The following is a 12,222-nucleotide window of genomic DNA, read 5'->3' as shown; positions in this document are numbered from 1 at the left end:
GGAATTTAGTGGAGAATATTTTAATAAAGCCTTAGTCATAGTCTGTTTAATACTGTTTCACAAAATGTGTGTTCTTCTTTCTTTTAGGTTTTGTATGATGACTATCCACACTGATTAGTATTTCAGTAAAAATAAACACGACATTTCTGTGTTGAATGTGACTGCTAACGTGTCTTGCATGTCAACATACTAATGTGCGCTTCTAAAGCTATTTATTTATATTAGCTACTGTAAGTTACCAGTACCAAGTATTTGATCATTATAAAGGCCGCTGTAATAACCAACGTGGACTACGTCTGCTTTTAAATAAAAAAAAGATATAAATTAAAAGACAATTAAGAGAAACATCATACCCTTTACATCTTTACATTCAGAGATGTTGTTAGACAGATATTTTGCATCAGCCAAAATCCATCAGCCTAGGCCATCCATTGCAGACTTGGCGAATCTCAGTGTGTGACATTGTTGAGATATCTTGTCATGGGGACATTGTCATATCTAGATCATTTCCTCAGCAGAACATTTTAACTTCTCACTGATGACTAGGCGAAATAATTGAGATATTAAAGAGATCAGTCTTTTTGAGAGTAAGTGTGTTTGCTTGCCTCCACATTTAGGATGTTTGTTTTGTTTTGTTTGTTTAACTTGTGTGTTTTGTCAATCATTTGGATTGCTCACAGTTGATCTATTTTTAGACTAAATTATTAGTCTAAATGATTATCTGCTCATATCCACCTGTACATTAATGTTCATAGTGTTAATGTTAATGGTATATAGTCATCTGTATATATTGTTCATAGTACATACTGTCATATTTTCATAGAACACACCTACTGTAAAGTATTTTCATAATCCATGCCCACTGTATAATATTTTCCTAATATTGTATTCTGTATGTATTCACTGTATATCCTGCACTTGCTAATTGCACTTCTGGTTAGACCTAAACTACATTTCGTTACACTGTACTTGTATATGTGTAATGACAATAAAGTTGAATCTAATCTATGATCGCCTCTTGTTATTAAGTCTTCGATCTACGGCTTTAGATATGTGCATGCGGGATTTGAATTTGAAATTGTTCGCTGAACAGCCATACATGTTCCAGCCACCAATGAAAGTCTGTCAGGTAACGGCATGCGCGTGCTGGAAGAGGAGACGACGCCGCCGGAGACGAGGCATACGGGATGGAGTCTTGGTGAAACTTAGGAGGTTGAGGATCCTAAACAGTGGAGTTGGACTAATGGCGGAGTCACGGCCTTCCCACTTGATACATGTTGTGCCTGCCATATCAACACCATTGCGTTGGACTACACAGAGAGAGATGGGACGCGGAGGTGCTTTACATTCAAACTTGCGGTCTTTGAGACAAGCTGGGGAAAAAAAGTGCCCTTTCCTCCTCTATTCGGTCTTTTGAGTCGACCACAGTGCAAATGGTTTTAGTAAATGCACGCTCTGTTGTCAACAAAACATTCATATTGAATGCCTATTATGTAACACATGGGCTGGACTTTCTTTTTATCACCGAAACATGGTTAAACGATGTCGATACGAGCCCTCTTGCTGAGCTTTTACCAAGTGGATGCAGCTTTTTAAGTACTTCGAGAAGTAGCCGTCGGGGTGGAGCCCAGGCTGCTATTTCCAATAACATGATAAAGTGCAAGTTACTGCCTGTTGAATGCTTCAAGACTTTTGAAGTTCAATTAATGAAGATGGACTTGACAGTACCAGTGATTTGTGCTTTGATAAATAGGCCTCCTGGTTATAATAAGAATTTTTGATGAATTGAATGAGTTTTTATCTGTGGTTGTTCCATCTTCTGACAGGTTTTTGGTTATGGGTGATTTCAATATTCATGTTTTTTGTCCTGGTAAACCCTTGACCAAGGAATTTTTGAATTTAGTGGATTCCTTTAACTCAATATGTCTCCGGACCAACACATAATCGTGGGCACACACTTGATTTAGTGTTTTCTTTGGGGATAACGATAGAAAATCTTTGTGTTGAAGAAATGGCCATCTCGGACCATATGCCTATTAGGTTTACTTTTACTTTTGCAACAAATGACTTATCAGTTATCAGCCTTCATCATTTTTGTCCAGAGTTATCACTACTTCTACACCCAGTGTGTTCTCTACTGCTTTTACCGAATTAGCCTTTCATATTGAGCCGACAGCATTGCCCGTTGTGGGACCTGATGAATTGTTAAATTCTTTTAATCATGTTTGTTCTGAGATCATGGATAACGTTGCGCTTTTCACTATGAGATATCATAAAGTTGAAAACAACCGTGGTAAAATTATGTAAGTGCCTGAAAGATAAATTGCAAGTGTCTTATGATATTCTTAGAGAATCTCTACAAAATTATCAAAATGCTGTTAGAGCCGCCAGATCTTCATATTTATCGCGAATTATATCACATGATGCAAATAACCCGAAGGCATTATTTTCAATTATAGATAAGGCACTGAGTCCATCTATTGATCGTTTTCCTAACCCGTCTACAGATCTGTGTGAGAATGAATACTTACATACTTTTACATACTATCTACGGACAGCACTTTGGTCCATTTTAATGGCTTTGAAAGTGATTTATAAATAAACTTTGTGTTGAGTTGAGTAGGCCAAATATAGAGGCAATATTGATAAAGGCAATAAAAAACAAAAACATTTTTCTAAGAAAGCTCTTGGTCATCTCACTTGTTTCATTTGTATGAATGGTCACTCGTGTCTAGACTCACACATTCTATAAACAGACCTGTTCTGCATGCCCAGAAATACTGACTCCTGGACTGTGTGTTCATTGAATCACATAATGGCATGAGGGTTGTCGTAATGCAGGTCTTGCTCACCCTAGAGGTTTTTAATGAGGAAAAAGAGTGTAATGGTACAGTTCACAGCATCATCAAATGTCCCTTCATTTGATTTCCATTGCATTAGGATGGCCGCTGGCGTCAACTGTCTCTCGATAAACACAATCACAGCTGCTTTGTGTGGGAGTCTATAGTGCGTTTGTTTGTGTAAGGAAGAGACACAGCCCCCTCCTATATCCTCCTAAAATCTTATGATCCATAATCATTATGTTGTGTTGTAGAATACAGTACAAATGTTATCAAAAACTATTAAAAATATTTAGGTTTGGATTACAAACAGTCCTTCATTTGTGGCCGTTTTGGCTTCGTGTTTTTATTTAAAAACTTTGAACACATGCTTACAATCAATACTGTACAATTATGCTTGATCAATTTTAAAGCACTACAGATGTGTATCAAATGCACAGTACATCATGTTTGCAAAACCCAACATTCTAACTAAACAGAACGATAACACCTCTTTTAAGGTGCCACACACAAGGTCTTTTATGGCATGGCCATAACAGAGCTGAATTCCCCAGAATATTGATTCTATTTAGTTGGCCTCTCCCTCTGTGGGCAGGAACAATGCACTATTAAGCTGTTTAGAAACCTAAGCTTTAAAAATGTTCTACAATGTCAGCACTTAACGTCGTTTAATAGGTAAGAAAATCTAGAAACACTATTGGCGCTGTCTGAAATAAAAATTCCTAGAATTCCTGTTGGGAAATTATGGTTCCCACAGGACGAGTATAAGTTCATATACCATCACTTTGGATGAGAGTTTAGCTTTCAAGACCCTAAGGTAGTCCTGTAACATGGTAAACTCACATAACTCACACAACAACTTACACATATTTCTAATGATCACTAACTAGTTTTTGAAGACAAGACTCTGTTGGTAAAAATTTGAAAGGAAGGAAGGCTTCTTTTTTTTGGAATAAAGGAAGTTTGTGTCATGATACTTCTGTGAGATTGGATGGGCTGCTTGTTTTTGCAGGTAACAGACCCCTGATATGTACATTAGTTATAACATTGCAGTCTTTTACAGTCATGACTCCTACATGGTCTCTGATGGTGGGTTTTTCATTCCCACTCTGTCCTGGGAAAACCTGCTTTGATTTGTCAGGAAAGGAATGTTCAACTGAGTGATGTCCATTTAAACCGTAACCTAAATCTTGGAATTCTGTTTGTGACCTCACTTGCCTGATGTTCAAGGGTATTTCCTTTGTAATTCCAAAGTCATTGCAGGAAATCACGCTGTGGATGGGACTGGTCTCCAAAACATATCCATTGGACATTGTACTAGTGTCAATCACGCTGATCCCAGCCGAAGACCCAACCATGCCGATGTTATTGTTACCATTAGACAGTCTGTTTTCATTCCCTAGAAAATGCTGTCGGATGATCCTTCTGAAAGTATGCCTAAAGTCACGTATTCGGTAGGCGTAAATAAACGGATTTACAACCGAATTTGCGTGTGAAAGTATGATGGCCAGGTACATGACCCAGTGCTGCGGGCGGTCGCACTGCGGGCAGAACAGTGTGAAACAGTTAATGATGTGTAACGGGAGCCAACAGATAGCGAAGAGACCCACTATGATAGCCAGGGACTTGGCTGCATGGACCTCCCTTTGCAGCATGGACCGTGAAGAGGACCCCTCCCCTTGGGTGTGCCAGTGCCCGTATACCAGCTTCTGCTCAATCTGTCTGAGCTGGCGACGGGCGGCCATGAAGATCCGCACGTAGATGGCCAGCATGACTAACAGGGGCATCAGGACGCAGCCGAAAAAGTTGAAGTAAACCATGTAACCCATGGTGACCACGTTCTCGAACATGCACTCGGTCATACCTGTATGACAGGAGCTGTTGTTGTTTGCGGTCACATGTCTGTTCCAGCCCAGCATGGGAGTCAAACCGATAACCACTGAAAGTATCCAACATACTGCGATGATGCCTTTAGCTCTTTGGCCGGTGACAAGGCCATTGTACCTTAAAAAGACACATACAAATAGATATAAGAAGAAGGAATTTAAAGATAAACAGTATAGAAGGAAGTATGCAATTGGGTTCTGTGGTGATAAAGATGTCTAATTTGATCACTGCATTGTTATGACAAAAGACTCTTCTGTATTGTTCTGTATGCAAAACTGTATATATAATGTTAGCGACTGATTAAAATAAACAAATATTTTCTTACTTCCACACTAGCGTGTCCTGACATGACATGCTTTGTTCATGCACACTCATGGGAAATACTCATTGTTTAGGGGTTACATTCCAGCAAAGTATAAAATACCAGGAAATTCGCTTCGAAGTATATTTCACCTGTATTGTAATTTATGTAATTTAAGTATTTGCTGTGTGTTATTTTATAATCATTTTAATTATTAGAAACGAAAACTACATATTTATTCTTGTCATATATTTTAGAACAATTATGTCACATTGGTTGTTTTATTCATGCTATAATAAAAACAGTTGACGTATATGTAAAAATAAATATGTCTCCCAGCAGAATATTTACATTTAGTCATTTAGCAGACGCTTTTAACCGAAGCGACTTAAAAAGAATTTAGGGAGCAATAAGCGATATGTCATAAAAGTGCAATAGTACGATAGGTGCTAATACAAACAACAGCGGTACTCATAGAGTTGCATTGGTTTTGTGTCCATACAATAGAAAAGAATGGGAACCACCAATGTTTGGTAACAAACATTACACAAAATATTTCATTTTGTGTTCTTTCCTTTGGCTCAATGGTTAGAGCATGGCGCAAACAACGCCAAGGTCATGGGTTCAAGCCCAATGGATTGCATATAGTCAACAAATCGGTAGTACAATGCCATTGAAGTCGCTTTGGATAAAAGCGTGAATGTGTTCTGCGGAAGAAAAAAGTAATACAGGTTTGAAATGTCAAGAGGCTACAGAGTCATCTTACACTAAATAATGTTTTCGAGCCCCTTTTGTCTGGCTTTTCAAAATATCATAGTACTGAGACAGCCAAGCTCTCCAGTGATCTGTTAATAGCCTCTCCTTCTCTTTCTACTCTTATCGTTCTGGATCTTAGTGGAAACTGTCTTTGGTGTTCTGGTGATCTTACCTCTCCGATCGTCAACAGTCTGTATGTATATGCGTGGTCACCGGTCTGAAACTGGTTTTGTGTGTACGGGTGTTTCGCAAGGTTCAATTTAAGGTCCCATACTTTTTAGCATTTACATATTTCCACTTGGATTGCTCTTAAGATCACTTGGGATTACATTCACTCTAAGCCTAGTCAAAATTGGGATGTATCTTTTTTAACACACTGTATTTCTGAGATAAAATTATGGCTGTCCTAAAACTTTTTGTGTCTTAATAGTGATAAAACTGAGGTTTTGCTTATTGGCACCTCCCATCAGCTTCGTAAAGCTTGTTCACTATTTTTAAACGTTGATGGCTCTGCTTTGGAACCCCAAACCAAACAAAAAAATCTACGAGTTATATTTGATTCAAGTTTGTCATTTGTCTCTCATGTGTAGTACCCTGTAAAGAACTCCTTCTTTCATCTCAGAAATATTTTTAGACTCCTAAAACCACACTTAACAAATTGCAATGTGTGCAAAATTCAGCTGCTAGGATCCTGACCGGAGTGAGGAGAAATGAGCATATCACACCAATTCTAAAGTCTCTGCACTGGCTTCCGGTCAGGTTCCGAATTGATTTTAAAGTGTTCATGCTCACATATAAGGCACTGCATGGTCTGGCCCCTCAGTATCTGTCTGCACTTTAATAAAATCTACAAAATCCCCATATTATACATTTAATTATAACATATACATCACATTCAGATCATGATTCACATCATATATATGAAGAAACCAGTGCGCAAAAAAAACTTAATTTACGAAATATCACGTGTGCATATACAATAATTGCATCAGAATCTATTGTTTCGAATCAATATAAGTCAACTGCAGCGGAACGATATCAGATAATTGTGTTGATTTCTAAACCTCAAATCCGTTTAGTAAACAACCAATATCTTACCATTTCTGTCTGATACGTCCGCATATTTCAAACACCAGACACTAGCCAAGAGCAACAGTTGAAAATGCTGGTCAATTGTTCCAAAAGTCCACGTGCTTACATCTGGCCAACTGAGAACAACAGTGGCTGCTTCATTAAACCCCCAGGACTTACTGGGCTCCAGTGCTACTGGTAACTCATTCACACGCCCCCGCGGCTGCCGGCAGACCTTATACAATCACCACCTGCTGGGGCTTTCTCAGTCACTGGTGTAATTCAAAGTGCTGCGGGGTGACTCAATCTACACCATGAACCGAACACGCATCACGCCCTGCATGCAGGCGAGTGGTGAAGTCCCACACTTTTCAGATTACCATAAGTGCTGCTGAGCATTGCTGGGAATCGGCTTTTTAGAATAATCATTAGCTTATTTGACCATTATTACATCTTGAAAAAGTGAAGTTTAAGTGGAGCCTGTACCAAAATGTGCAGCTATCACGCCGATCACGACCTCAAGTTCTTTTTGAAAAGAGGTGTGGTACAATCAATGCAATTGAAGGCAGGATCCGAACCATATCATGGGACCATCTGATCAGACAATTTGCAGAAGCCAATGTCAAAATCCATTAAGAAACCACCATTACACCCAACCATCAGGAAGGTGAATTTTGCAAGAGCACCACAATTTCTTTAATAATGCAAATTGTTTATCTCGTATTTGTTTGTCAGTGTTTGCGCTGTTGTCTCAGATGGTGTATTGACTATTCATATGGCTGTCCTGGAATTAACTATTCCTGAACATGATTCTTATTTACTGCAAAGAAAGAGCAATTAAAAGAAAAATGACGTGTGTCTGAGGAAATTGCAGTGCACATTGGGCCTATTATCAAGTCATTATCAGAAGAAAAGTGAGCCGCTCAGGCCATGAGCTCTTAATGTCTCCCTAAATACATCCAAAGAACAGAAACTACACACTCACAGATTACAAATGCACAAAGACATATGCATATTTTCTTTTTATACACTTATAAACAATTCTGATGTTCAGGAAATAAGCAGTAATTGTTCTTTATATCCTATTAAGAACTGGTTGATCCAGTTTATATACTGAGCAGTTGGTTAAGAATTTGACTAATCCGAATCTAAAGTTCAGTTTGCTGACTCAAATAGGGAGGGAAATATGTTTAGTGATCAACAGCATACATTTTGGCCTATTCTGCACCCAAAGATAGTAAGACTTGCATTTAACTGATTTTTATTTACACATAATTAAAAAACTATTAATTGGTCAATTTGTACAATAAATAAACAGATTCCACCCACCTCAATGGAATCTTGATGGCGATGTACCGATCCACAGCAATGGCCAGCAGGCTGAAGATGGAGCTCTGGGTGAGCACCAGCACAAAGCAGGCGATGAAGAGACATCCATGAAAATGGCTGCAGAAGCCCGTACTGATGGTGACGGCGAACGGAATGGCCAGGAGCCCCACGGCGATGTCCGCCACAGCCAGCGACACCACAAAGAAGTTGGTGATGCTCTGGAGGTTGCTGTTGAGGCAGACGGCCCAACACACTAGAACATTTCCTGCGATGGCCAAAACTGCAATCAGAAGCTCGAGAACAATATAGGCGGGAGAAGACATGGTGCCATCAACCAGTGTGAATGGAAATCCTCTGGGACGCGCATAGTTGTGCTCCCAAAAATTGCTCGGTGAGACTTTGCTCTGCCACTCGATAATGGGAGTGAGAAAGAACCAATCCGGCCAATTACTTCTAACCAAATATCGCTTTTCTGTGGAGTGGGCAGGCGGACGTGTCCTGGTGCCAGCTTTAAAACCACTTTTGAGGTCACCGAGGGTCACTTCAGGGTCAGCAATGATACCCCAGCTTGAATCTTGATTTACCGGTTCACCGACCTGTCCCTTAGGTCTAGCTCAAATCGGGCTTCCAACGTCTTAGAGGAAACAGCTGCTGGAATACGTGGGACAGTTACAGTAGACTTTTGCCTGGACGTCTTGCCCTGCAGAGAGAACAATCATATCGCAGAATAAAAGATCAACGTCTTTGGGTCAGAAAAGCAATCCATCACAAAAACAGGAGGTCTGTTTCCATCAAAAGACGACAGGCGAGGTCCAACAATAAGGTTTTATTTTAAGAAGGACTCCACAAATACAAATGAAATATTTGTGCATGTCTGCTATTCATCACAAGACCGTGCCGGCACTTCCTCCAGCGATTTCTTGTGTGTGTACGGTTGAACTTTGCTATTATTGGCTTAGTAGAACAAGTGTTCTTTTACATAAAATCATATGATTTTTCTTGTATGCTTCTGTTATTTTAACAAAGGCCAATTCTTACAAATATAAAAACGAATCAATGCTTTTAGATTTAAATGTGTTGTGGAAAGCCTTTTTTCTGGATGTTGGCGTAATTAAATCAGTATGGCAATCTTCTTACCCTTTTGGATCTTTAATTGTCATATCAAGAGAAAACTGAGAAACTGGACCAAACCTTCCAGGGCAGATCACATTATCTTGTATTTTTTAGAGATTGCTTATCTTTTAGGTTCAGCCTGTTTGATCAGGCAGAAAAATGTGATGATTAAAAACACACAGTCTCTGTTACGTCGTTGCTGAGTGCTTTTTATAGCAGGTCTAGTGACAAACTGTTTCCAACACTCAACTCATTTTAAGACACCTTTGCATTTTATGAAACACGTCCTGCGTGCATTATGAGGAGCATTGGTGTTTCAGAAGGTACTTTCCAAAAGCTTGTTAAACCATTATGAATGACTTTGATATTCGACACATGATGTCTTGCCCTTCATGGCATGCATGAAAAAAGTGTGTGTGTGGGTGCGGACATATTGCATTTGACAGATGACATGTTCTCGCTTCAAAAAGAGGAAGTGATGCTGAGGGTTGGCGCACTATGACAAGTAAATGTATTATAAAAATTATTGTTAATTTGCCTTTACAGAGGAAGTAAAAAACAAAACATTATTAAGCTTTTTTGTTGCCTTTATCTAATCCTAAAAGGCAGTCTTTACAAAGTTTATCAAGTTCTATAAGTTCTAGTGATTTGGATATGTTAATCTGATCACATGTTTCATCACCCATCAAGGTGACTTCATCAGAAGATACTTGGATGAGTGGAGAAACATCTAGAATAAAACAAAAAACAACAAGGGTCTATCGTCTCTGTTCTCCTGAACCTTGTATGTCCACATTTGCACACGTTCTTGTCTAAGTTGACAAGCACTTTTTAATACTTGCTATTGATATTCGCAAAACCCAGTGAAAAGCATAAAGTGTGACTTATAATAACGATTTATGTCAACAACCAATAAATCACACAATATGGAGATATGAGGTTTCAGCAGGAAAGCATATACTTTTATTAAACAGCCACACTTCAAAACATTGTGTTGAAACCACTTGCAGCATAGTTAACACTATAGACATTTGTGGCAGAAGTGTTTTTTAAAAGCTAAAAACTAAGTCGTTATTTCAACCTAAAAAATAATAATTACAAATGATATTTTCTTTATAATTAAAATGTAAGCTAGCACAGTATATGTTCATATATTTTGCACATCGTCAAGCGTTGTGACAAAACAAATACTTATAAGTACATAGCCTTCAAGTCATTTCAATATAAAAAATGAAGTCATAAAATACAAGTATATAACTATAAGATGAAACGTTGTCACACTGTGGCCAATGCGGTCATCGGTTGACACATCATGTGAACGACTCTCGACCACCGTAACAACAGCGCACAAAAAAGTTTGAAGGTGACATTTAACAACAATTATTAAACTATCTCTTAACTTTGAGTTAGACCACAAGCACTAAACGTAAACGAGCAGACAAAGCAATGTAAAAAGTATTATTGCTCACCTGAGCTGCTTCACGCATCCCATCCCTGATGTATAAACGCAAAAATTGTTAAACCGTAGGTGCATCCTAGTTGGTTGCAAACCAAATCATGCAAAATGCTCTTAATACTCTGACCAAGTAAAATAAAGGAATGCACTCCGTGTGTTTTCGTGGAAGATGGGTAGACTCGACTGCTCTCTCTGTGCTGCTTTCATAAGCGGGAGTGCGCGCTTTGACAGAAACGCACACGCGCACTGACAGAAACTCACACGCGCTTAAGAGGGAGAGAGAGCGAGTTTCTCTCCTTTGATCTGTGGCTTCCCAAAGTACATTAAACACTGTCTTCCCTCCTTATAAAAGCTGATCACTTTTTGATATTGTGGATGATGCATTTATCACACTGTTCTATCATCCCTTAGGATAAATGACTAGGGAAATATCAGTCAAACAAGCAGCTGATATCGCCACCATTGGAACCACAAACGCATCAAATATATATAAATATATTTATTTATAAATTGGCATATGCTGTTTCAATTTGGTCACACGTCACTTTCACTAATTAACCAGGATACTTTTTCCTAAGTTAAAATAAGATCACAGTATTTTAGAAACACGTACGTGTTTTTAAGCACGTATGGCCGGAGGCTATATATTTGAATCTGGATTCTGACCTTTCCAAAACTAGATGTTACAGGCGATTGTATGTTTGTTTGTTTATTTATTTAAATTTGTTTTGCGGTATTTGTTTATTTATCAAATCAACAGAATCCACTGTGAAACGGAAGTCTCGAGATGTTATGTGAAACAGTTACAGCACATGCGAAGATAATAAGGAAGCGGGGGGATCTGGTTTTGGGTTCCGCGAGGCTGTGTGGTTTCTCACGTACAACAGTTGAAATATCCTGTTTCACCTCAGGGCCACGTGAAGATAAATGTAGGTAATCAGCAATTCGGAGGCTGAGGTCCGGGAAAGGACTTCATTAAAGCATGCACACACACACACACACACACACACGCGACTTTAATGTCATTTCAGTTTTTGGACACACGTTCCGATTTCAGTGAATCATGTCACAGCCAACACGTGCATCAACAAGCTAAATGCATAAACCTTCTGCACTAATATTCACACTCTCAGAGATCTCTGAAATCCTGATACAATTGGTGAGATTGAAAGGCTTTTTATGTTCCAGGAGGAAGTTGTGGGCTGTTTAAATAGATTTTTCTGTTCTACCTTTTCCCCCCACGAGACAAGAATAGTTACTTTTGTACAAAGACGATTTTTTTCCTTTTCTGATTAATCCCATAGACCTGCTAAAATGTCAGGCTTGTGCGCGCTTGGATGCATCCAACCAGGTTGAACAGTTAAAACAGTTGATGTTGAACTCATAATTCACATCTCAATTATATTTTGAAAACATTATACGAGATAAACGTGCTTGAAGTTGTAAACTATAAAATAAATACATACGTA

The 12,222-nt window shown here is 38.8% G+C and overlaps 1 protein-coding gene across 1 annotated transcript; it reads right to left on the bottom strand.

Annotated features, from left to right (window-relative positions):
- Positions 1-3,158: 3,158 nt before the first annotated feature.
- Positions 3,159-11,001, bottom strand: adora2ab (adenosine A2a receptor b). The gene is made up of 3 exons (XM_079486337.1): positions 10,767-11,001; positions 8,185-8,884; positions 3,159-4,844 (listed from the first exon to the last, which is right to left on the bottom strand). The coding sequence occupies exons 2-3, from the start codon at positions 8,505-8,507 to the stop codon at positions 3,809-3,811; spliced, it is 1,359 nt and encodes a 452-aa protein (XP_079342463.1). The 5' UTR covers positions 8,508-8,884; positions 10,767-11,001; the 3' UTR covers positions 3,159-3,808.
- Positions 11,002-12,222: the final 1,221 nt, after the last annotated feature.

Source organism: Barbatula barbatula, assembly GCF_947034865.1.
Source record: "Barbatula barbatula genome assembly, chromosome: 22".
Lineage (NCBI taxonomy): Eukaryota > Metazoa > Chordata > Actinopteri > Cypriniformes > Nemacheilidae > Barbatula > Barbatula barbatula.
Note: the sequence above shows the minus strand (reverse complement) of the source record. Positions and strands in the feature narration are given on the sequence as shown.